Genomic DNA, 26,805 nt, shown 5'->3' with positions numbered 1-26,805 from the left:
CAAATCTATAAATAGTCTTATTTTCCCCCTATTCTGTCATGATTGGAATCCTCTCATAGTCAGTAATATTATTCCCCTTTTCCATTATCCCTGATACTTTGATGAATGTCAGTCCTGAAATTCTTTATTTGTTTAATTCACATGCTCATTTGCATCTGTATGTCTCCTATAACATAACATTTTGTACTCTACACTTTTTAATATAATTCAGTATTCTCTTTTTTGCCTTCAAGGCATTTACGGCTAATGTTAATATTGACAAAGCAGCCAATCTGATAAAAATCACCTTGAAGCTCTCACCTGCCTCTCTGCATCCTGATTGCTGGGATGACCTTCCTTTTCTTCACCTGATGTACATTGATTAATAATTTTCCACAAAAACCCTGGTATCTGCAGTATTTAATACTTTTCTCTGTTGTCCCAGTTTTGCCAGAAGTTTCTTCTGCTGGTATGATTCCATCCTTACAAATACAGATACTGACTACTTTCTCATAGCCAGATTTGGAACATACACCTAACAAGCCATCTCAGTTAACAAATCCTGCTTTGGAACAGCAATCCAGTTGCCTATTTGTCCTTTTATAAAATTAATGCCGTCTATTCCCCCCTCTATTTCTTTGTTATAACAAAAATATCTTAGTTTTTCACTTTGTGTTGTGTCTTCTAGCTCAACTATTTTTTTTTTTAAAACAGTTCATCTTGATAAGCTTCATATTTTGCCAGCTTTCATTCATTTCATTCTTTGATTGCTGCAATTTTATCAACTCATCTGAATACCTCATTCAGTGTTTGTAGCCTTTTGTTATTAGCTTTTATATGTTCCTCCAGATTGTCGCTTATTTTGAATAATTCTGAGTGCATCTGATTGATTTTTTCCTGTATGCTGTTTCCTGTACTAAAACTGAAATTTACTTTTCATGGAAAAGCTGCAATGTACTTCCTTGTTAGAGTTTCTTGTCCTTTTCTGGTTGATTTTATTTTACTTTCTCCAGATTTCCTTGTTGGCATCCAGGCAGTGCAATTGCTATCCGGTAGCTGAATTTCACCCAAAGTAATAACTTGTACTGGCTTTTTTTTTTTTAACATGTTTTCATCTTGAAAGTCTATAGTGTGTAGCCTTAACACTTTTATTATTGTATATATGCATAATGAAAGTAGATGCTTCTAGCAAAAGAGACAGTGAAAATGTAGATGGTCATCATTAGATCACTTCTTCTATAGCCTATGCTAAATGTGACATCCTGCCAAGGGATCTGACTGGCCAGCCAGTTTCCAAAGCTTTAGGGCACCTTTTGTGCTCCCTTTTCACTGCCACGTGCAAGGGAAGCAGTATAAAGACAGTGGCTAAGGACTAAAAAACTTAAGAACTTTCTTGCTGCCGAAGAAAGCACCTCCTCCACTGGCTACTGGCGATTGACAGTTGGGTTACACTTCTTCATAGCTGGGTAGATAAGTTCCCCAGTGGGAATTACCTTCCAATCTCCTAATATGAAGAAAATATTTTGTGCTCTACATAATATTTTTTTGACTGCTTGTCTCGTTAAGCTGTTCAGAAATTGAAATTCTGACTGGGTAGTTTATCTTGCTACATGCACATGTTCTGCATTTTATATTGGACAAACATTGCGTCCTTTCAGGACTCGTATTTCTGAACACGAGTGATATTAAGAATAAATGTACATCTGATGCATTATTTAAACATACCAAGAAACACTCCATGCAAAATTCACCTTTATTATAATAGATAAAAATTCATATAATAGAGTTAATAAGTCAAGATGGCATAACATTTTAAACAAAAAAGAAAATACTTGGATTATCAGACTGGGTGGATTATTTTCACCTGGACTGAACGAGTATTTATAATTAACCAATGGAAACTGGGCTCACATGGTTGCAGATTATGTGTTAGTTTTGCATTTTAATGTAGTTGATACAGTGATGAAGGAAGTTTGTGATGAAACCGGTCTGGATTTTCTTATCCTATGATGAGAAGGATGGATATTGAGCATTAAATCATTGGATTCCAACCATGACCATGGTTTGTGCTGGCTTTGTTTTTTGAATTCATGTATGCTTTTTGGCTGTTGTACCTTGCAGTACATAAGGAGTTCAGTTTTGGACTTTGAGAAATTTTACCACAGAAATTAATTTTTTTGTCGGGAATTACAACTTACCTTCAGAGCTCAGCTAACCTTTTATCAAGCACTTTTTTTAGCTGTAAACTGATCTTTAGTCCCTTTGGGGATTCCCTAATTTTTGGTTCATTTTTTGTGAAGAAAAGTTTAGTTTTATTTATTATGTTATTGTGAGGAGCTAGAGAAAATGTATGTGGTGCTTATAACTAAAAGATTTACCTCAGAAATGTTCTCTTTTTGTGGAAAGCTATCACCGACTCATCTGTGCTCTTCTGTCTACCTGTGTGACTCCTTTTTCTGGCTAGGACATGAACCAGAGTCCCACTAAATGTATCAATCCCTCCCCGAGCTGCAAGAAGGAAAAGTTATTAAGGAGGATATGTGTTTCAAGGCTGGTGGTCTCTGTAACTCAACCATTGATAGCTGAATCTGATGTGTTCATCTGTTTTCTTCTGGCCACACATTTTTTTCCTGGACCCACTGGTATTGCATTTTAGGATGTCACCATGGACCAGGCACGTCTTCTGCGGCTGTACAGTTGCCTTTTTGGGATAAGGGAGAACCACCCTTACAGGATTCAGGGAAGGTACCGAGAGATACTCCTTTGAAAAGCCTCTTTCCCTGGGGCTCATAGGAAGAAGAAACATACATCTAAACATATTTCTTTCTCTAAATCAGATAACTGGCTAAATTTTGCAAAAGGGTTGTTGAGAATATTTCAGTCTCTAAATGATGATGATCCTCTCCACATAAGAGGTAAAAAATTTCTTCCCTGTCCAATTCTAATCCCCCAGTATGAAGAACAGGATTTAGACTGCAACAGTATTTCTCATTCTTCCTCACCACAAGGCGGCAATAATAACTGTGAAGAGAGCTATTCCTCAGATTCCCTTCCTGAAGAACGGTCCTTTTGTAATACTTTTAACAAAATGAGTATTTTTTTTTCAGTGGGAACAAAAATACATGTCTTAATCCCAACAAAGATATTATGATTTATTACAGGTAGAGTTTCCTATTTCCAGCATTAGAGGATGCCTCTTTTGGTAGCTTGTACTTTCCCTGACAGTCCACCATCTACTCAAAATAAAGTATTACAAGTTGTATTAAGTGCCCCAGTCCCACAAGTTTCCTTTTTCTAACTCCAGGGCAGATGATAATTTCCTTGTCAGAGTTAGCTTCTACCAAACTTCTGCCAGTATCTAGCCTTTACCCTTCTGGCAAACTGGGAAAGGTATTAGATAAGTTTGGTAAAAATAGTTTATTCTTCTTTTATCCCTGGTCTTCAGAATTGTAAGTTGTCAGTCCCATGTGTCTAAAATTTAGCTGTTAATTTAAGGAATATAATTGCCGAGCTTATGTGAATTCTGTGTGGTATTTGCTTTGTCTCAGATAATCAAACATTCCTTAAAATGTGCTTATGATACTGCTGATGTCGTATCCACAGCTAGTGGTACTGGCGGTGTCTTGAATAGATTTGCTTGGTTACAGTCTCAAAATTTATTATAGTATTAAAACTGAAATTTTAAAATGCTCTTCTCAGTAAAGAAGTGCTATTTGGTCCTTCCTCTGTGGTTTACTCAGATTTTCTAACCTTTCTTTTCTCAATTTAAAAGAAACTGGCTTTCCTGTTCAGATTCCTTTTTCAGGAAGCATAACAAACATTTCTAGCAAGGCTTAGGCAAGCAAAATTGTAAAAAAAGTGTTGGGGAAGTTCAAAATAGAAAGGAGGATCCTTCCACAACAAAGGACAACCTAAAATGTCAGATTGACTGTATACCCCATGGGGATTTTCCCACCTCCACATGCTAGCAAACCAGTAAAGCTTTTCCAAAGTTTAGTTCTTCACTTACCTTATGGCACCTGATAACTTCAGGCACTTGGGTACTGAGAGTCATTCAAAAATGTTACAACTGGCACTAGGACTCTCTTCCTCATTTTCAAGGGATCCCTCCACATCAAACTGGCCTGCTCTGGAACAAATGCTGTCTCATGGGGTAATAGAACCTGTTCTAGATCAACGAGGGAAAGGGTTTTATTCAATCATTTTTATGGTGCCAAAGAGAGAAGGAACCTGGAGACCTGTTCTACACCTTTCTTTTCTAAACATTCACATTGTCATTTGAAAATTCAAAATGATTTCCCTACAATGTCTGTTCCCCCTTATTCCAAATTGGACTTAATTATGATGCTTACCTTCACATTCTGATCAACAGCAATTTCTGACAGTTTTTGTGCTTTTCTGTGTCTGGTTTGTGTTATTCTGTTTGCTGTTTTGCCCTTTGGTTTATTTACACCTCTGAGTGTGTTTTTATAGTGTCTGGTTCCTGTAATAGCCATTTACACGATGCATCACATTCACTTTTCCCTTATGTAGATAATAACATGATTTTTGCAAATTCCTTCACAGCTTGTAAAGTATCTCTGGCTTGGGAAATGAAACTGTTTCTCAGCCTGGGATTTCAGATGAACAGAGAGAAATCTCTCATTCCTTCTCACAAAATAGTATTTCTAGGATGTGTCCTAGATGCAACATTTATGATGGTTTTTGTTTTGCAAGACAGTGTTGAGAATTTGAGTGTTTCCATCTCAAACTCACCAATGAATGAGCTGTGGGCAGCAGCACAGACTCATCATGGTGCCCTATAGGGGGAAGACTTGTACAGACCAAATGCTTTGGGCATCTACTGTGGTGCGCAGTATCCTCAAGATAGGAGAACATGGATCACAGACTGCGTGCCATGGCAGGGCTAACCACCCAAGTGTGTAAAATATGGCTCTAGGTGATTCGGTCATGTTGACTAATGTCGCCAAAAATGGGCATGAGTAGTTACCGGAGATAAGTGGGTTGAGGACCCAGCCTACTCTGACCCACCCCAGGGACCTGTGCTAACGGTGGGAGGAGTATATGTGCCCCTGTTGGCCAGCATGTGCCTGCCATAAAGCCCAGTAGCCCTGGGTCAATAAGCTACTGGCTGGCCAGTGTCTAGTTGCCCAGCCTGGATTACCTGGGATAGTTCTGTTGAGCGAAGGCTGGATGTAAAACCAACCAACCTGCCAAACATGGACTGAGAATTGCTATGCTTAATGTAGGTTCAGTGACAGGATGCAGCTTGGAAATGAATGACATGATGATACGGAGGAGGCTGGACATCCTATGTATCCAGGAGATGAGATGGAAAGGCAGCGCAGCAAAGCCATTTGGATTGGAATCCAGAGTCTACTACTCAGGTGGAGGGCAGGCTAGAAATGGTGTAGGAATTGTGGTGAGAGAGAGGCCTCAGAAGGCAGTAAGGGATATCATCAAAATTAATGACAGACTCATGGCAGTCAGACTCCAGTGTAATGGTAGGGCAGTATTCATATCCTCAGCCTATGCCCCACAGCAGGGTTGTGATAGTGAGGAAAAGAGTGCATTCAGACAGCAGTTGCAGAACCTACTAGATAAAGCAGGACAACAAGAATTGGTGTTGATAATGGGTGACTTGAATGCACATATCGGGACAGACAGAACAGGATATGAGGACTTCCTGAGTCCACATGGGCGGGGCAACAGTAATAAAGGAGGAGAAGCCATTCTAGACTTCTGTCTGGCAAATGGCTTGATAGTAGCCAACACGTGGTTCAGAAAGAGAGACAGTCACAAGATCACGTACAAGAGTAGTCAACATGCAACTAAGGTAGACTTCCTCCTAGTAAGGAAAAGGCACTGGGGCAGAATCCATGATTGCAAAGTTATCCCCAGTGAAACAGTTGGCCCACAGCATATACCACTAGTTGCCACAGTCAGCTGCAAGCAGTGGTCAGAGAAGGCTCTAAGGTCAACAGAGACTAGGATGAAGACTTGGAAGCTGGCTGGAGAGGAAGTACAACAGTTCAATGAATTACTCAGGGCTCTAGCACCCCAAGAAGATGAGGAAATAGGTGGACTTGAAGAAGAATGGCAGCGTCTAAAAACAGCATGTGTAAGGACTACAGAAAAGATGTAGCCGAGCCAGGTATGGAAATAAGGTACATAAGGAAAGCTGGTGGTGGAATGCAGAAGTCCAGGAAGTCATCAAAAGAAAAAAGGAGTGCAGGAAGAAGTGGGAGACAGAAAAGACTGAGCAGGTTAGGAAGGACTATTGGTTGGCTAACAAAGAAGCTAAGAAAGAAGTTACAATAGCAAAGAATAGGGCATCGGAGGCACTGTACCAACTTCTGGAAAGTGACTCAGTAAGCGGCACAAAGAAACTATGTCAGGTTGCAAGACAAAGACAGAAAGTTAAAGAAGATAGTCAGACACCCTTCATAAGGGATGCTAGCAACAACCTGCTCACCAGCCCAGAGGACATCAAAAGCAGATGGAAGGAGTATTTCCAGCAGCTTTTGAATGAAGAAAACCCCACAGAAGCTGTACTGCCCCAGAAACTGCCTGTGATGAGAGAAGAAGAGGAGCCCACCCTAGAAGAAGTAAGAACAGCACTAAGGAAGATGAAGTCAGGGAAAGCAGCAGGCTCAGATGAGGTCGCAGCAGATATGATAAAGATGCTGGGTGAGATAGGGGAGAAATGGTTCCTAAGGGTACTAATAGCAGTGTGGAGAGAAAGGTGTATCCCAGATGACTGGAGAATAAGCATACTCTTGCCAGTGTACAAGAACAAAGGGGACATACACAACTGTGGGCAGTACAGAGGCATCATACTCCTATCACATTGCATGAAAGTTCTGGAGAGGGTGATTGATAAAGGGATACGCAGAGTAGTAGAATGTAGGATGTGAGATGAGCAGTTTGGATTCAGAACAAGATGCAGCACAACTGACCCAATGTTTGGATTGAGACAGATATTTGAGAAGAAGCTAGAGATGAGGAGAGAGTCCAACTGGGCATTCCAAGACTAGGAGAAAGCATATGACAAGGTCCCACGAAAGCTGATCTAGGCAGTATTGCAGTGGTTTGAAGTCTCAGAATCATTGGTAGAATTAGTGCTGACTATGTACAAGGACCCAATGACTCAAGTACGAACAGTGTTCGGCCTCACAGAGGGGTTTCCAGTGGGTGTGGGTGTATCAGGGTTCAGCTCTGAGCCCACTGCTGTTCATACTGGTGATGGACTACATTAGCAAACAGGTTGGAGGGGATGGATCAACATAGCTGCCTTATGCAGGCGATGTGACAGTACAGGCATACTCTGAGCTAGAACTTCAGCAAAGGATAGGAGATTGGGAATGCAAATCTGAAGGCACATGGGATGAAACTAAACACAGATAAGATGGTGGTAATGGCAGCAAATTGGAGAAATCAAAAGAAGCTGAGAATAGAGATAGAAGGGAAGATAGTGGAACAGGTAAACAGCTTCAAGTATCTGGGAGGAGGAGTTGAGGAGAAGGGTAGTCTGAATGGAGAGGTCAAAGCTAGAATCAGAGGGCTGCAGCCAACTGGCATAGAGTATCAGGTATAGTCTATGATAGAAGAATGCCAAAGAAGCTGAAAAGTAAGGTGTACAAGACAGTGGTGCGACCAGTACTACTGTATGGTACAGATACCTGGGCAGTAAAAGCAGAACAGTTGAAGAAGCTAGAGGTAATGGAAATGAAGTGCCTGAGAAATGTGATAGGATGCACAATGTGGGACAGACGAAGAAATGAGGACATAAGAGCAGAAGCCAATGTAGCTTTAATTGCAGAAAAGATCAAAGAGAACAGATTACGGTGGTTTGGGTACATGTGTAGAAAAGCAGAAGGCAATCTGGTGAGGAAGGTTTGGGACATACAAGAAGATGGTAAGAGGAAACGAGGACATCCAGCAAAGAGGGGGATGGATTGTGTAAAAGAAGATCAGCGACAGTCGGGCATAAGTGTTGAAGATGGCAGGAGTGTGGCACTGAATTGAGAAAGTTGGCGACAGTAAACACAATACCCCGACCCCATGTAGATAAATGGGAAAAAGGGGGCTGGTGATGATGATATTGAGAATTACAGGGAGCAAACCACTCTCAGGCATCTGACAGAGAATAACTCAGAATTTTAGGGTTTTATGGCCTCCACTATTCTCATGATCACAATTCTCTTGGCCAAGACTTCTCATGATTGGCAGTGGAGTTTTACGATGTTGAATTGCCATCCTGGCACCCGACCTTCCACAGAAGGCACACGCACACACTCATGCCTAGGGCCAATTTAGAGTGTCCAATCCACCTACAGCATGTCTTTGGGATGTGGGAGGAAACCAGAGCACCCGGAGGAAACCCACGAGACCACAGGGAGGACATGCAGACTCCGCACAGAAGGCACCCCAGCCGAGGATCTAACCGGAGAACCTCTTGCTGTGAAGTGGCAACACTAACCGCTGCACCACCATGGTCGCCCCTACTGTCTTGGCCAAGACTAAACATAAGAAAAATGTATTGTTTTTGTCAAATTAGTGTGGACTGATGAGCAGTATTCTCTCTCGTTTCAAATTCCACTGCAGGGGCTTGTGAAAAGAGAATTACTCTTGACAAATAAATCAGTTGTCTCTCAACCTGGGTCTTTTTTTCTCCTTTCCATCCCCTATCTAGTCTATAACACAGATGCATCAGACTTTGTTTGGTGAGCTGTGTCCATAGGACTGAAGGGACAAAGCCTCTGGAACAAGAAAGACAAGTTAAAGCACATAAATGCCAAAGAAATGGTGGTGCTAATAAATGCTGTGAAATCTCTGAACTATCTTCGGACCCCATACCCTCTGTTAGTAATCATAGGGTCTATATTAAATCAGCAAATGCTTAAAAAAGCGAACACTGATTTATCGACCACATGTAAGTGAAAGCTTACAATCCTGAACACTTGGAACAGCGATTTTTTTCCCAGAGAAAAAAATCACTGTTCCACAAAAATAAAAATAAAAACTTCAAAACATTACATAAAGTGGGAGGCTTCACCACCCCACACCCCCAATGTGGGGGGCTGTGCAACCCACATACCCTGTACTTAAATATACCAACTCCGAGATCACACGACAGTGAGGATAATGGCAAAGTAACGGAGGCGGCCCAGGGAAAGAGATCACTTATATGCTGTTTCACTATTTTGCTGTTTCATGCTTTCAATTTTGATCAAGACGCAGTCGAAGAATTACATCTTCGATTATATAATAGGAACCATAATCACAGAGAACACCACAGAGATGTGGTAACTAAACAAATGGGGGAGCCAGGTCCTACCCCCTTTGCAGGCTTGCTATGGTAGCGTGGAATCTAGCTATTCAAAATTAGAACAGGAAATAATATTCAGGTAGTCAGGAAAAAAGTCAGGAGTTCCGCAGGGTTCTGAGCTTGGTCATACACTGTTTATTATTTTTATGTGTGGGTGTCCATCAGTAAAAGACATCACTACCAGTAGGTTTGCAGATGACATGAAACTAGGAGCAGTAATAAACTCGGTAAATTATCTATTTAAACTACAGAATATGTTGGTCCAAGTTCTACATTGGACTGAATTTAACAATATGGAATTTAATACAACCCACCCCCCTCCCAAATTAATACCCTTTGGTAGATCATGTAGTTGTTAGCCTTATGTAATTGCTGATCATATTCATGAGGAGGAAGGGACTGTGAGAGACTTGGGAGTGATGACAGGTAAAACATTTTCTTTTAAACTACAAAAGATGTCATTAAGAAGTCTTACTGTGAAATAAAAACAAGACTAAGGACCATCAATATTAGGGAAGCTGCAGTATTACTCTTGAACTACAAATCTATCCTGAGACCTGTCTTAGAATATGGACTGGCTGTTTGCTTTTATAATAAGAAATTTATAAATAGGTAAGAAGGAATCCAAAGGTATTTCATAAGGCAGTTTTACTCTGTGAAGCATCTTAGTTAAAACTGTGAAGCATCTGAGTTACAAGGAAAAAGGAAACATTAAAACATATTTCTCTGTGTTCGCAGTCAAGTATAGACTTGTAAGATGGGATTTAGTTTTGTTTTGTAAAAGTAATCACAATGATATCTGTTGAACTACAATAGGGACTTATTTTTCCTCTCCATACCTTAACTCTAGGAGTACAACCAAATTAGTAGTGGTTTCACATCCAAATTGTAAGTTCCTTGCTATGACTTTTCATATTTGAGGTAGAAGGTGGCAGAATTCTCTACCACTGCATTTAAGAAGTTTGAATTCCTTTGTTTTCTTTAAAAAGGAACTAGATGTTTGGTGGGGGAAAGGGTATTTGACCCTAGATTTTAAATGAAGTGGAGTGTTTATAGGCCTAAGCTAATGCTCAGATTCTAGATGTTAAGACATTCAAAACAATGAAACTCAAGTCAGTCTCTTTAGGTTACCAGTGTTCTATCAGAGCAAAACATTGTTAGAGACAAATCAAAGAACATACACGAGTGAAACCACCACGAAAAAATACTGCTGTATAAAAGTCCCAACTGATTTATTAAATAAAAAGAACAGATGAGCGCTTTCGCGTACCAACCAGTACGCTTCTTCAGATCTTAACATCTAAATTTATAAAACCACTTTTATACAAAGGCTCATGCTCAAAAATGATCAATTAACCAATCAATTTAACAATTAAACAATTAAATAATCAGTGCAATGCAATAAAGTATACCAGCTTCCTGATAGCTCTGTGAGCTCTACAAGTAGAAAGCACAGAGAGAATGAGACAAACCTAAAAATCCTATTCCTCCAAATAACTGTGCATTCCACAGAATGATAGAATCAAATAAAATAGATACAAGGAAAAGATGAAATAACAATACTTTAAAATCACCAAGCACCCATCATTCATAGCGTATATTTTTCAAAAATACATATATAATATATACGCATATAAAAAATAGATACATATAGGACATGAGAAAAATAAAAACATAAAAAATAAAAATGCCTTATATACTATATTAATTCATGTGCAAGATTTAATTAATTACCATAAAATAATACCTATTATATTATGTAGACACAAATACAAACATAATTGTAAACATACCAAATACATAAAAATAAAAATGAATGTGTGTATATGAAAATATATATGCATAAATAAATAAATGAAGCAAATAAATATATGACAAAATGCCCATACTCCATGAAACACTCCATTATACTTATTAATAAAGCAAATACTGATATTTTAATTATAAATAAATGTATTTATATAAAGTGTAAAAACCTTCATTTATTACTATGTGCTTCAAGTATGGGCTTAATATTTATGGACTGATTAAGACCAGATGATAAATGTGCTCTCAGTTTAAAAATCCACTGTAGCTCCAGAGTCTCCAAATAATTCATATTACTACCCCCTCTTCTCCTAGGAGTTACTAATTGTAACACTCTAAATCTAAAATCATGTCCCTCATTTAACATAATATGTCTGGCTAAAGCATTCTGTTGGTTAGACTTTTTAATTTCATAAGAATGATTATACATCCTATCCTTAAGCCTTCTCTTTGTTCAGTCTTTTGATGAGGGAACCTTTGGACTTATAGCAGCATCTAATTTCGTCAAGATTGTTAGAGACAAGCTAGGCAGGTCCAGGACAGACACTCCTAAATGGAAGTTGAACCCAGGGGTGTTCCAGGAATTGACCCATCTGTGATGAACTTAAGTAGATCTATTTGTCTCCAGACAAAATAGGCAGTTATTGAAATTCTACTTCAGGACCCCTTGCAAGCAGGTCTGGACAGGAATGATTATTTATGCTTTTCCACCCTTTCCTGTAATAACCAAAATATTTCTAAAGATCCAAGAGTCTTCAAAGATAATTGTGGTGACTGCATTTTGGCCCAGGCAACAGTGGTTCACCCTTCTTTTAAAAGTGGCCAAGGACAGTTACCATAAGCCTCTTCAAAGAATGGACTTTCTCACACAGGCAAGGGGTGTTTGACACACCCCAACCTTTAGATGCTTCCTTTATCTGCCTCAGTTAATTGCCTAAATGATAAAATTCTAATTCCTTTTAGGCACCTTTTTACTGGGGGATGTACAGTAGGTGTTAAAAGATGCAAAGAAACCTGGTACTAAAAAGTAATATACAGGTAAGTAGAAAATGATGGCTTTTATACCACTGATGTAGTATCCAAAACAGAAGGGATCTCCTGCCCAGGGCAGCTTGATGCTTAGCCAGTATAGAAAAGCCTACTTATCTTGTGTGCACCATAAGTCACATTTATGCTTCCCGGACAGAACATGGGGCATAAAAGGGACATATGGACACAGTTACCAAGAACGTCTTTGCCGCCAGTTCAAACCCCACTTTTGGTTGTTGGTCTGAACGCCTTGTTGCTGCACTGAATGCTTAATTACCAGATAAGTTCCCCGTTGGGGTTGTTTTTATTTATTTATTTTTTAACTTTTCTTGGTCTTGTATTTTATTTTATTACCTAGAGCTCATGTCATCCAAGAAGGGAAATGTCAGTGTGTGGGAGGCAGATTCCCCATAAGGATCATAACGAACAGCGTCTTTTTATGTTTAGATGCTTTCCACGACCATACCTGTTATAGTATCTGTAAAGCATTTGTACCTAAGGCACTCAGAAGATGTTTGTCTTCCCTGACCATTTATCTTGAAAATCAATGGCTTAAATAATTAGCTCAGGATGCCATGGCAGAATCCTTTAACCTCGAGATGCTCCCACTAGGTAATAAGAAGACCAAAAAGTCTCAGATGGATTCTTTAGCTGTCCAGCCTCAGCCGGACATCCCACTAGAAGTGGGTAATAGCTCTGTAGGTCATTCAGCCTCTACATTAGATTTCTGTGCTGCTGCTGCCCCATAGGAGTCCAGAATGGATCCATCCTTCTGCACGTCCTCTGAGGCTTTGCAGGTGTCTGCTCCGGACATCGAGGAGGAACTGTGGTTGATTATCTCAAAGGGTCCTAGAGGGATTCCATAGATATTGGTTAGGGAGGAGGTTCCAGGTTCTCTTACTGAATCTCACTAAACGTCAGAAACTCCAGTATTTGTTAGGGCTGATGTTCCTGCTAAGAAAAGACAAAAACTGAAGCATGTTTCAGTCCATCATAAGGATCCTCAAAGGGAATGGCAGGTGTGTACTCAGGGCTTGTTTTCTGCTTTGATGGCCTTAAAACCTCCTCAAGGGGTTTTGGTACCTGCTCCTCTTTGGACCTCTACCCCTTCTAAATGGCTTAGGGTTCTGGTTTCCTGAGATGAGGATTCGGTGTCTGATGAGGGGTCTTTGTCCTATTCTTCACAGATGCCTTTGCATTTGGCTTATGGTTCTGATAAAGAGAAGTCTGTTAGCTCTGTGTCTCCTTTTGGGAATTGTCCTTTGGGGACCCAATTGCTAGGATGATGGAATACTTTAAGTGGTATTCTTCTCAAGTGTCTGATATTCAGAGGAGATATGAGTTGCTTCAGGTGGATACTCCTAAACAATCTGCAGTTCATCCGGTGTTGATTGCCTTGTTAGATACTTTCATTGCTGCTTCCAAGCCTCCTGGTTCTCAGTCTCCTGCTCCTAAGAAACCTGATAGGTTCTGTAAGGTTCCTGAGGATTGTCAGTTTTTATTTAAATGTCCTGATGATCCTGCTGTGGTGTCAGTCTCTTCTAACAAACCCCTCTTCCAGACTTTTGTTTTCTGATAAGGATAGTAGGACAATGGAGAGGATTGTTAAGAAAGTTTACATTTCTTCTACTTTGGCCTGTAGGACTGTTAATCACCAGACCAACATGACTAGGTATGCTCTGGACTTGACTGCTCAGACTTGTCAGGTTACTTCTGACCCCCCTGATTTGACCTCCCTGATTCTGAAGGCAAATACTGTGCCTTATCTTTGTAGGTTTTGCTTCTCAAGTGGCTCGTCACTCTGTTAAGTGTTGCTATGATGCTGCTGATGCATCTTCTAGGGCTGCAGCTATTAGGCCTGTCATAAGGAGTTATTCTTGCCTTTGTCTTCTGTCTCTGCCTGAGGACTTTAAGGCTAAATGGTTGGATGCTGCTTTGGATAATAAACATCTTTTAGGTGCTGCTGCTGCTGACATGTTTAAGTCTGTTGAAAAGAAAGGCAAACCCTTGCAGGACCTTAAATGTATTTGTTGTCTCTGCTATCCCTAAGTTGCAGAGGAATTGTCTTTCTAGATCTGGTTTTGTTTGTAGGCAGTCCCACCAGACCTCCAAGGGCAGAAAAGGTGGCAGGCGGCCCCCCCCCCCCTCTGCTAAGGTTTCTCAGATTTCTGTGGCAAAGATACCTCTTTTATCTGATAAGCCTGTTTGTCTTTGACAATTTGCCCTCCCCCCCCCCTTAGATCAGGTTCCTTCGTCCCTTTGGCTTTCCCTTTCAATTTGGCGTCTCATCACTTAAGACTCGTGGGTTCTTTCTATTATCTGTCTGGGTTACTTCATGTTAATGAAATTTCTCCCTCCTTTAGAGCACCTTCCTCATTCTCCGGAGGTTCTAGGGTCCCTTGTGAACCAAGGAACCATTCAACCTGCCCCCCCCCTTCCTGAGTGGGAATGGGCTGTTATTCCAGGATGTTCCTGTTTCCTCAAAAAGAGGGCACTTGGAGACCTCTTCTGGATCTCTCTCAGCTCAACACTTTTCTCATTTCCCTTTTTTCTTATGCTTACTCTTCCATCCCTGTTTCCTCTTTTATTACCACAGGGTTTTCTGGTGTCCTTGGATCTGAAAGATGCTGGCCTTCATATCCCTATTCACCCTCTTTTCAGGAAATTTGTATGTTTCTCTGTGTCTTCCTTTCATTTTCATTTCTCTGCTTTGGCTTCTCTGCTGCCCCAAGGGTATTCACAAAATATCTAGCTCCTGTTGTTGCTTTCTGCAGACTTCAAGGCATTCAGATTTTTCTTTATCTAGATGACCTCTTGCTTCAGGTGCCTTCTCCCAGTTGCCTGTTACAGGATCTGAAATTCACCATCTCTCGTCTTCAAAGTCTGGGCTTTATTATCAACTTCCAAAAGTCTATCCTGAATCCATCTCAGGATCATGTGTATCTGATATGCAGGATTCAGGTAGTGCCAGCGTTGGCCTCTCTTCCAGCTCCAAAAGTTTTGTCACTGACAGCCTTTATTTCAGTCTCTTCTTCCTCTGACTACCATAGCAGCCAGAGAGTTTCTTTGGGCCCTGGGATTCATGGCCTCTTCTATTCCAATGCTTTCTGTTTCCAGACTGCATGTGTGGAAGCTTCAGTTATACCTCATCAGTTTGGCCACAGCATTGTCACCCAATGGATTTCAGTGTATCTCTTCTTCCCTGTCTAAAGAAGGAATTTGAGTGGTGGATTCAACAGTTTGCTGTTAACCCAGGCTGGCCCTTTCACCCTCCAGGCCCTTCTCAAGAACTGTTGACTGATGCGTTAGACATGGGTTGTGGGGCTTCTTTTGGTCTTCTGCCTCCTCTGCAGGATGGCTCTTCACGGTTGGGAGGTTGCTGTCAGTTATCAATTAACTCTTCAGGCAGTATGCATTCCTTCAGGGCTAATCTAGTGACAGACTCTCTAAGCAGGTCCAAAACACAGGTTCATGAATGCACCCTTCACAGAAACGTGTTTCTGGACATTGTCCATTGGTGGGGTATTCCTCAGGTAGATCGTTTTGCCTCCCTTTGAACAGGTAGCTTCCTCTCTTCTGTTCCAGAGTGCCATGCCATCTGGTGCGGAAGGCAGATGTCTTTTCTTTTCCTTGAAAGGGGATGTTTCTTCATACTTTCCCTCTTCTTCCTCTACTTCCAAGAGTCCTGCAGAAGATTCAGCTGGACTCCCTGAAAATCTTGCTAGTAACTCCATTTTGGACAAGACAACACTGGCTGTGCCTGTTAATGCATCTGGCCAGGGGCAATCACCACACGTTACTTCACCCGTTGGATCTCCTCACACAGGACAAGGGGTTTCGTATTCATCCTTACTTGTCCACTCTTCAACTGACACTGTGGGTGATACGGTTTTCATCTATTCAGGCACCTCTTTTCTGAGGATGTGCCCAGAGTTTTGCAGGAGGCAAGGAAGCCCTCAACCAAGAAATCTTATATATGCAAATGGAAAAGATTTTCTGTCTAGTGACATGCTTGTAGTCAGGACCCTTTTTCAGTAGGGGTCCCTCTGGTCTTCTCTTGTTTGTGAGAGTTGCTCCAGTCTGGCCTGGCCTATTCTTCTGTTAAAGCTTATTTGTCAACCATTTGTGCATGTCTGCCCTTGAATTGTTCTTTGACGTCTCGTTTTGAGGTCAACCAATTTCATAAAGGTGTCCTGTATATTAGGCCTCCAAGGAAACCTATTCCTCTTGGGTACTTAATTTTGTTTTGGAAAAATTGGCTCAAGCTCCTTTTCAGGCTGCAGATTCTGCTTCTTTGCAACATTGTACCTGGAAGACTCTTTTGTTGCTGGCTTGTACTTCTGCTCAGAGGGTTTCTGAACTCCAGGCCCTTATTGCCATTCCTCCTTTTTTGTTTTTTTCACAGGGACAGGGTGTCCCTTCGTACTAATCCTTTTTTTATACCCAAGATAGTAAATGAGTTGTCTTTGAATCACTTGGTACAACTCCCTTCCTTTTTCCCTTCTCCTCAATCTGCTAGTGAGAGGGTCCCGCTTATCTTGGATTTGCACAGACAGCTCAGGTACTATTTGGATAAAACTAAGGCCATTCATAAGTCTGATCAGTTTTTGTTGCCTTTCATCCCAGGACATTGGATTTGGCTGTTTCTAAGCAAACCATTTCCTCCGGGATATCTAAGGCCATTTCCTTTTGTTATTCTTTTCATGGCAAAACTCATTTCGCTAGGGCTGTTTCCTCTTCTGGTGCCTTCTTCAAGGGGTTGGACACCAGTTCCTTCCTTGAAGCTTTTTCTTGGTCTTCAGGGCATACCTTTACTAAGCATTATAATTTGGATATGGTTTTCTAGGGCCACAGCAGGTTTTGCTGAAACCATTTTATGTGGGTTTGTTGAGGGCTTTTCTCAGCCTTCTGCCTCCCATTCTGTTTCTTGAGCTTTTTTTTACTCTCCCTTCTGTTTTGGATACTGCAACAGTGATGTAGAAGGACATAGTACAATTGTGTAAAATCTTACCTTAACAGTAGATGTCCTTCTCTCCACTGTTACAGTACTCACTCCCTCCCTCCAACCCCCTCTTGTTTGTTCTATTTTTTTTTTATTTTAGATTCCTTTCTTGCTCAGTGTTCCCATTTTTGTTCTGCATTTTTCCTTCTGGATGTACACAGATTTCCCCTGTGGAGACTGTACTCTGCTAGGGCAATTCGGTTTTGGGTAGTTACATCCATACATCCCTTTTTATGCATAAATGTGACATATGGCACATACATCATCATTAGGCTTTTGTGTACTGGCTGAGCATGGGACTGCCCTGTGGAGGATATCCATTCTGTTTTGGATACTTCAATCGTGAAGAGAAGGACATCTACTGTTATGGTAAGATTTTACACAGCTGTGTTTTTTCTTGTTGGTACCAATCTAACAACCAGGATCATTTTCTTGCTCAGACTCCTGTGATTATTCATTATTTGTGTAATTTATTATCCTCTGACCTCTCTTGTTTGTCCTATTAAGATTGATTGTTCAGCCATTCTGCTTGCCTTCCCTTAGATGCCCCTTTTCTTCCTTGCCGCTAGTAAAACAGTTTTTGAAGGAGGTGTTGAATATCCTCCCACCTAGAAGACAGGTGGCTCCTTTCTAGTATTACAACTTTGTTTTAGAAAAACTTATTCTATTTCCTCTTGAACCTGCTCATGAGGCTGATTTCAAGTTCTTAAGTTGGAAAACAGTGTTAATTATTAATTTGACGTCTGCAAGAAATATATCAGAATTATAAGCTTTCAGAAAGTCCTTCTATGTGGTGCATCTCATTACTAAGGGTTTTGCATCCAGGAAGAAAGAGGTCATTGTCTCCCTCTACTCTTCCCTCATTAGGCCAATCATAGAGTACAGTGCCCCATTTGGCATGTACCTCACTAGACACCTGCAACAACTGGAGAGACTGCAAAAGTACCTCACAAACAGGATCCTAGGCCTTAACACTTGTCCTATATGGACAGACTCAAAAAAACTCCCAACTATTCTCCTTCTCATATCGCCTACTTAGAGGCAATCTCTGCTTGACTTACAAACCCATGTCTGACCCAACTCTGTTAGAAGTGCTACATCTAAAGAAATCCCAATCTCTCCATACCACATGCTCCAGAGACCTCAACCTCATTACCATGATCAACAGAACATGCTGGAGGGACATGTTCATAACCCAGAGACTGCCCATGCTATGGAATAGACTTCCCATACATGTCAAGCAGGGCACCTCACTGGTCCTCTTCAAGAGAAATCTTGATGAGTAGATGGGAAATAGAAAATTCACCCTGGGGATTGCTCCACTGGCTCTACTTGGCAGAGGCACTAGGAACTAAGGTTGTGTGGCACGATGCCAGGGTAATCCTATGGGCTAGGCTTCTAAAGGTTCCAGGGCCATTAGCCTAGTGCACACCTATGAACCTATGATAAGTCATCCCTGTTTCATTTTTCACAAGGATAGGGTAATCATGAGAACAAATCCTTTATGCCTAAGGTTGTTTCAGAGTTTGCACTAAGCCAGGCATTTCATTTCCCTGTTTTCTTTCCACTGCCAAAAAATGGGGGAGAAAGAATGTTGCACACTCTGGAGGCAACTCAGGTACAACATTGACAAAAAAAACCCTTCAGAATTTATGATCAATTGTTTGTCTCTTATGAAGATAAGAAGAAGGGACAACTAGTGTCAAAACAAACTATTTCTAAATGGTCATCCCATGCAGTTTCCTTTTGTTACTCACACTTTATCAAGACACTTCCAAACAAAGTTAGCAAATATTCTACCAGGACTGTGGCTGGCTACTTTTGTGGCTTTTTGGAAAGAGGTGGACTCTGGAGACAGCAACTTGGTCATTTATATACTCCTTTATCAACCACTACAAATTACATTCCTACTCTAGGACCAACACAGACTTTGTTAGGACTATTCTCCAGGAGCTTTTGGACTCTGATCAATCTTCTTGCCTTGCTGTCTAAGCTTTGGTATTTGTCCCATATAGCTTAAGTAACTGTAGCAGTGACATAATGATGAACATAGTACAGTTGTGTATGTAAATTTACCATAACAGTTGGTTTTACAAATAGATCACTGCTGCAAAAGCCAGTCCCTCACTCCTTCTATCAACCTTTGCTATTTTTATGCCAGGATGTGAGGTTTTCATGTGTATAAACCCTGCTGAGCAGGGCTCTAATCCTCTTCTTCAAGGACGAAAAATCTCCAAAGTTTTTTGTGCTCTTTCCACTGCCTTTTAGCTGCTTTCCATGTGGATGACTAGGGCTTGGGGAAGATATTTTAAGATTTGGAATCTGGTCAGCTGGTTTAATCCCTTAGCTAGATAGCTTAGGTTACTGTAGCAGTAACCTATTTGAATATCTGCTGTTAATTTTACTTATTCAGCTGTGCTTTACAGTACCAGTTACTTTACAGCATTACCTTTCAAACATGACTCGACCAGCATTTTAATGGCTCATTTCTGCAATCATAACTGAAGTAAAGTGATAGTTAACAAGCAATGCTTGTAACCTTGTATTAACTAGTGAATGATTGCTTCTGCATGAGACCAGTAAATTATTAAATAATATAAATGTCTGGTTCAATGGAAGGAGGCAGTGAAAACATTCCAAACAGCACTGCATACAAAGATGGCTTAGACTGTATAAAGGAATATGTGAAGATCTGCAAAGGCATTAATTTGAGCAGTAGTTTATATGGAAAAAATAAAAAAGTGTGAATAGCTAAAATAAATTAAAGGGGTTCACTGTAGCTCTAATGTGTGCAAATCATTGCACTAGGAAGGATTGCATTTAACCTGCGCTGAAAGGATTATAGTCTGCTGTGTACCACCAGTTATTTACATAAGGCTGGAGTACTGTAATGGTAGTATTACTGATTTCTTACACTAAGGTGAAGATAAAAGGCAGAGCCTGTCTACATGTTTTATTTAAAGACTGTGGTTTCAGATCATGGTGTGACAACTTCAAGAATTGTAGTAACTAGAATGGAGTAAACAGTAAGAGGAAGGACCTGCTACAGAAGAAGGATATTCTAACCATTGTGAAGTATATTCCCAGAGAAGTCTGTGGACTTAATCCCTAATACCTGTGTCTACATGCTGTTCTTATGGTTTTGAACTATTCCTGTTAGTAATACATTGCCTTACTTTGTCAGAATTTTTAGTCAGGGTTCAAGAGTAACAGTTTTTTTTTTTCCTTTCAGGGAGATTACTATACCCAAGAATGTCGGTAAGGATCCAAGTCCATTCACTGTCCGCAAACCAGAGGAGAGCATGAAGTCAGTTCTTGGGTAAGAAATGTAGAAAACCAACAAATAAAGAGAGAAAACTAATTAGGAGCGGTCAAGATGATCACACTAGAATATATTAGATAAAATTAATTTTAGAAGTGCTGGTTTGAAATTATTGATATTGTGAGAGTGAAGCCAGCTGTATCCTGTTAAAAGACACCCAAAGGTAAATTAGAGTATAATAAACATGGTTTACAGTATTGCATAATCTGACGACAGCACATGATTGTATCCCTACATGAAAACACATTGGATAGAATTGCTACTTGTTGAAAGTGCTTGTATTTATTTCAAGAGGTACCAGCACAAAAAGCATCGATGACTTGCCTTAGTTTCTAGCACTCATGTTATGTCAGCTGCATAGGAACATAATTAATGGATTGAAGTTGGCTAATGAGTTTGAAAAGCAACCAAAATCAGATTGATATTCATGTTAAGCTGATGCTAGTCACATAGGGTTTAATGTGTTGTGTGTGTGTGTGTGTGTGTGTGTGTGTGTGTGTGTGTGTGTGTGTGTGTGTGTGTGTGTGTGTACAACTTAGTGTTGGTGTATTTAATTTCTGGGGGGAGTGGGGTGCAGGGAAGCTTACCCCCCCTGCATAAATGGTGTCAGTTATTGTAGTGTATTTATTATTTTTCGGACCCCTGTTTCTGTAAGGACATGTAGAGTTATGTGAAGATGTTGCAGTGGATGGTCTGTATGCAGTGTAGGGTGAGTTCTCTATTTATGTACATGTTTGAGTGGTTTTAGTCGGTTTATTGTACTGTTTTTAGTTGTCACGTTGGTTAGCTGTATCCAGAGAGTGTGTTTGATGTTCCAGCATTCGATGATGTGAAAATTCAAAGAAGTGCATATTCAGCAAACTGGTCTCAGTTAAATGAGTTTGGTGATGATGTCAGCTTTCACTGATGTGAAGTAGACCCATACGTACTGTATATATATATATATATATATCTATATGGATCTAGGATGTTTGATCGAATGATCAAATGTCCAAATCCATAACCACCTAACACACTTTAATGAAAGCGCTTTAACCGAAAAAGCACTTCCGTTAAAACGTGTCAATAAAAAAAACAAAAAAACACTACATTTACGTTTTTGCAGGGGGGCTTTGCTCCCCTGTGCCCCCCACCCCCTACTTTAATATTCTCACTCCGAAACCGCACTACAGTGGGGAAAAGGGAAGTTTCCCTTATCCGCACCATAGTACGGCCTCGGCAACAGGCATACTAAAGCAAAAGTGCTTCTTCGGTGAAAAACACTTTAGTGTAAGTGTGCTCGTGCTTAATGGATTCGGACGTTTGATCATTCAATCAAATGTCCTAGATCCATATATATATATATATATATATATATATATATATATATATATATATATATATATACACATACATATAGATATAGATAAATATACACATATATTATAGAAGCAGAATCATTGTTAAGAGTATTTTTTTGTAAGTTAAGTACTTCAGAATGATTTGTGTACGGCTTGACATTTTAGAACTTGACTGGATGACATGACTGTATCGATGTTCTTCGTGTTTCACTGTTGCAGTCATTACATTTGGGTTATCTGCTTGCAGGTGTATTCAGGCCTACGGACTTGCATATTAAACCGACGCTTCCTTCTTTACGTAGGCCTAAATCTCGATCCATGCCTAAAAAACCGACACCCAGGCCACATGCTCAAGCCTCTATGCCTAAAAAACAAATGATAAGAATGGCTGAAGATCTAATAACTCTAATCAGGTGTAGCCAACCCCCCCCCCCCCTTCTAAGAGGCCTACGACTGAAGTTGATTATGAATCTTCTCATCAGGATTTTGTTTTTTCTGATTCTTCTGATGATCTGGATTTACCCTAATCTACTTATGAATATTCCGATGCAGAGGACTCCATTCCCTCTACTTCCCCTCCTGAAAAAGAGGCTTAGGGATTTCCTTCTCCTACCTCATCATAGGTCTTTAGCTATTCCTCCTGTACTAAACATTGTTGATAATGCTTTTTCGGAATCTAGTTTGGCCCCTGATTCCCTGCCTCCTGCTCCCAGAAAACCTGACAGATACTACAGGGTCCCTGTGTCCCACAAGTTCTTTTTCAAAAATCCTATTGCAGATCCAGAGACTATTTCACAGGGGTCCAAGGGCATTAAGGCTTCTACTGCTAAAAATCCTAACCCCTTCTGATAGAGGCTCCAGGGCGCTGGATAGATGGGGTAAGAAGGTTTACATTTCTGCAACCTTGGCCATTAGGGCTTTAAACTGCCAGTTTCATATGTTAAAGTATCAGCAACATGTTGTTGGACTGCTTAAACAGAAAATGATGTTGATTCCTGACTGTGTGGAATATAAAGAATTACATGATTTAATGCATTCTGCTGAACAAGTTGGAAAACATACTTTGCAATGTGGTTTTGATTCATTAGAGGCCTCTTGCAGGGCTGCTGTTACTGGGTCTGTGCTCAGAAGGCATGCATGGCTTAAGGAGCAGTCTTTGCCTGATCATGTTAAAGCTAAATTGTTGGATGCTCCTTTAAATCAGGACTGCCTGTTTGGAAACAAGGCTGAGGAAGTTCTTAAAAAGATGGAAGATAAAGCTAAATGTATGCAAACTGTTAAAGATTTTTTACAAGTTCAGCCTCCTAGATTTAGTAGGCACTGTCCATCTAAGAATTGGACCTTTCCAGCCCCTTCCAGGTCTTCTCAAACCAAACCCAGACGCAGCAAAAACCCCAGGTTTCAGTCCCAGGGGACACACAGAACTAAGCAGTGGGGGGCCTCCACTTCCTAATCTGGGAATAATAAGACTACCCCCTACGGTAAATGACTTCCTTTTAAAATTTCCAAGAACTTATCAACTGACTGCCCCTTTGGGGGGAAAGATTGCTCTTCATGCAAAGAATTGGGAACTCATTACCCAGGACAAATGGGTTTTAAATATAGTGTCCCAGGGATACAGATCTCACTTCCACACATTGCCAACACCAAGCGGGTGGCCAGACCTACCCTCAAATCAGTGGGCAGAGGCCCACAAGCAAGGGCTATTCAACTGGTACCAGAAGAGGAAAAGGGACAAGGTTTCTACTCAAGACTTTTCCTGGTACCCAGAAAAGACAATTCATGGCGTCCTATCCTGGACCTGTCTACTCTAAGCACCTTTTTGGAGATTCCAAAATTCAAGATGCTGACTCTTCACCAATTACTTCCTATGCTAGGCAAAGATGCCTGGTTGGCAACACTAGATTTAAAAGAAGCATACCTGCACATCCCAATCAGGGAATCTTGCAGAAGATACCTATGCTTCAAAGCAGGCTACACGCACTCTTCTGCACTGCCCTTTGGCTTATCTACTGTGCCCAGGGTATTCACAAAGTGCCTAGCTCCAGTTATTGCATTTTGCAGGTAAAGAAATATTCAAATATACCCATACCTGGATGATTGTCTAATTCAGGCAGAAAGCCAGGACATAATTTTGAATAATCTGGCCTTTGTAAAAAGGGTTCTAACTTGTCTGGGGTACACCATAAATGAAAAGAAATTACACCTGGTACCCTGTCAACAAATTATATTCCTGGGAGCAAGCTTGAATACAACTTCGCAGATGGCTTACCTCACGCCAGAGAAACAAATTAATTTGACAACCTACTTCAAACAAGTGGCCACAAAACCCTGCTATCTGCAAGACAAATGCTGCAAGCCTTGGGGTTCATGGCCTCCTGCATTCTTCTAATTCCATATGCAAGACTGCATATGAGGAAACTACGGTGGTATCTAAAAAGCCTATGATGTCAACATTCTCAAGATCTAGAAACAATGATTCCTCTCATACCTTACCTACGCCTAGAGTTCCTTTGGTGGGCAGAGGCCTGCCACCAAAACAAGGCACTACCTTTCACACTATCTCCTGCTGCCCATACCCTAACAACAGATGCATCAGACTATGCATAGGGGGCTGACCTGGTAGGGAAGTGCATTCAAGGCAAATGGAACCCAAGTCAAATGCACCTGCATATCAATCAAAAAGAAATGTTAGCTGTACAGAATGCTCTGACAGCCTTCATGATCACATTCTTCCTTGACAACTAATGGTAAAGACGGGCAACACCACTGTTATCTGGTACATAAACAAGAAGGGGATACACATTCTTACCCCCTCTGCAGACTAGCCATGGCATTGTGGAACACAGCCTTGAGCTACCAAGTGCACCTACAAGCTCAATTCCTGCCAGGAAAATTAAATACACTGGCAGACGGATTAAGCAGAAACCTCATGGACCCACACGAGTGGAAACTGGAACCAAGGATTTTCAACATGTTGACAAGCAAATGGGGGAGCCTAGATATAGACCTGTTTGCCTCTCCCCAGAACTACCAATTGGACAAATTTTGCACAAGGACTCCCCACAAACAAGCCTGGAAAGTGGATGCTCTGTCCTTCAGCTGGAAAAACCTATCAGTTTATGCCTTCCCCCCTCTGCCTCTACTCTCCAAAGTACTTCTAAAAATCAAACAGGACAAACCAAGGATGATTTTGATTGCTCCAGACTGGCCGCGCCAACACTGGCACCCCCTCCTGCACAGTGTGTCATAATTATCTCCATGGCACCTGCCTCAGACTCCTTTCCTGCTGTCTCAGCAGGAGAACCAGATTCTGCACCCTTAGCGTCTAAACTGAACCTTGCAGCCTGGCTAATTACTTAATCTCTCCTTTACCATCCTTCAGCAAACCTGTGATGGATATCATTTTAGAGGCAAGGAGGCCAAGTACTAGAAAATCTTATGCTGAAAAATGGTAAAGATTCTGTGCCTGGAATCAATCTCAAGGGATGAGCACAGCAGCGCCCAATTTACCTCAGATTTTACAATACTTAACTGAGATGCTTTACAAGGGCCTGTCTTTTTCCTTCATTAAAATCCACGCCTCAGCCATTTCAGCTCATTATAACACAGAACCTTCCTTCTTCTCTCATCCACTGCTCAAGCAGTTCCTCAGAGGGGCCAGAAATTTTAAACCACCCAGGAGAGCTCCCACCCCAGCCTGGGACCTTAACTTTGTCTTGGAGAAACTCATTCTATTGCCTTTCGAGTCAGCTGCTACTGCAGACTTAAAATGTCTTTCTTGGAAAACAGCTTTCCTTTTAGCAACCACTTCAGCTAGAAGGGTATCTGAATTACAGTCCCTTATGGCAGTGGAGCCTTTCATCATTTTTCATGCAGACAGGGTGTCCCTCAGAACCAATCTATCCTTCATGCCCAAGGTGGTATCCAGTCTGGCTCTTAGTCAGTCCATTCATTTGCCAGCCTTCTTTCCCAATTCACAGAATAAAGGGGAACGGATACTGCATTCTTTAGATGTGCAAAGACAACTTAGATTCTGCTTGGACAGGACTAAACCTCAAAGGAAATCTGAACAACTTATGGTGGCATTTGCTGCAGGGGCAGAGGGGAAGGCTATTTCAAAGCAAACCATTTCTAAATGGATAAGCCATTGCATTCATTTCTGCTATAAGCATCATGGAAAACCTATCCCCCAGGGGATCAGACCTCACTCCACCAGGGCTGCATCTACCTCTACAGCCTTTCTCAGAGGCTTCCCTACCAGGGACATCCTAGAAGCTGCTACCTGGAGTTCTGTGCATACTTTCACCAAGCATTATCATTTGCCAATTTTCTCTAAATCCAGAACTGGATTTGCCATTGCAGTCTTACAGAGCCTTATAGCTGGCCCTAATGCTATCTAAATTCCTCCTCCCAACCATAGCTTTGGGAATCTACCCTAATGTAATGATTGCAACAGTGAAACACGAAGAACATAGTACAGTTATGTACACTTACCATAAATGTAGATGTTCGAGTGTATTCACTGTTGCAGTCCTGATTACCCTCCCTCCAGCCCCCTAACTACTTTTGGCTATACCTCTACTTTCCTTTACTATGCTTAAAAGCCTTTTTGGTGTATTTGCTTTTTTGTTGGAGGTATATCTTTGTACTTTTATATTTAAGTGATTCCCATTAGGGGGGGCACCTGACATCTAGGGCAAGAAAAACTGATGTAATGGCGTCGGCTGCATGTTTTATACCCCGGACTATCTGACGTCATGGAAGAAGGGAAAGCAACTGACGCAGGACCCAAGACTTTGTTAATCAGGCCGACTGAGGGCTACCTGCAAGCAGATAACCCAAATATAATGACTGCAACAGTGAATACACTCGAACATCTACATTTATGGTGTGTACACAACTGTACTTTTTGTATCCTACATAATTTTTCTACCAGTTCCCTTCTAATCATTAAGCTTACTGTTCTGCAAGTTCTGCTGACTAATTTGTTCCC

General features: G+C 41.0%; 1 protein-coding gene across 4 annotated transcripts in view; it reads left to right on the top strand.

The window, feature by feature from the left end:
* Window positions 1-26,805, top strand: part of FIG4 (FIG4 phosphoinositide 5-phosphatase) — a 3,828,182-nt gene that overhangs the window by 2,932,311 nt on the left and 869,066 nt on the right. For all 4 annotated transcript variants that reach the window (XM_044066775.1, XM_044066785.1, XM_044066766.1 and 1 more), the window contains exon 20: window positions 20,380-20,466. In XM_044066775.1, the coding sequence (XP_043922710.1) occupies window positions 20,380-20,466 (87 nt within the window). The remainder of the gene's footprint in view (window positions 1-20,379; window positions 20,467-26,805) is intronic.

Source organism: Protopterus annectens, chromosome 1.part0 (genome assembly GCF_019279795.1).
Source record: "Protopterus annectens isolate FY-2018-M chromosome 1.part0, PAN1.0, whole genome shotgun sequence".
Lineage (NCBI taxonomy): Eukaryota > Metazoa > Chordata > Ceratodontiformes > Protopteridae > Protopterus > Protopterus annectens.
The sequence above is the reverse complement of the archived record's forward strand: the minus strand, read 5'-3'. Positions and strand labels throughout refer to the sequence as shown.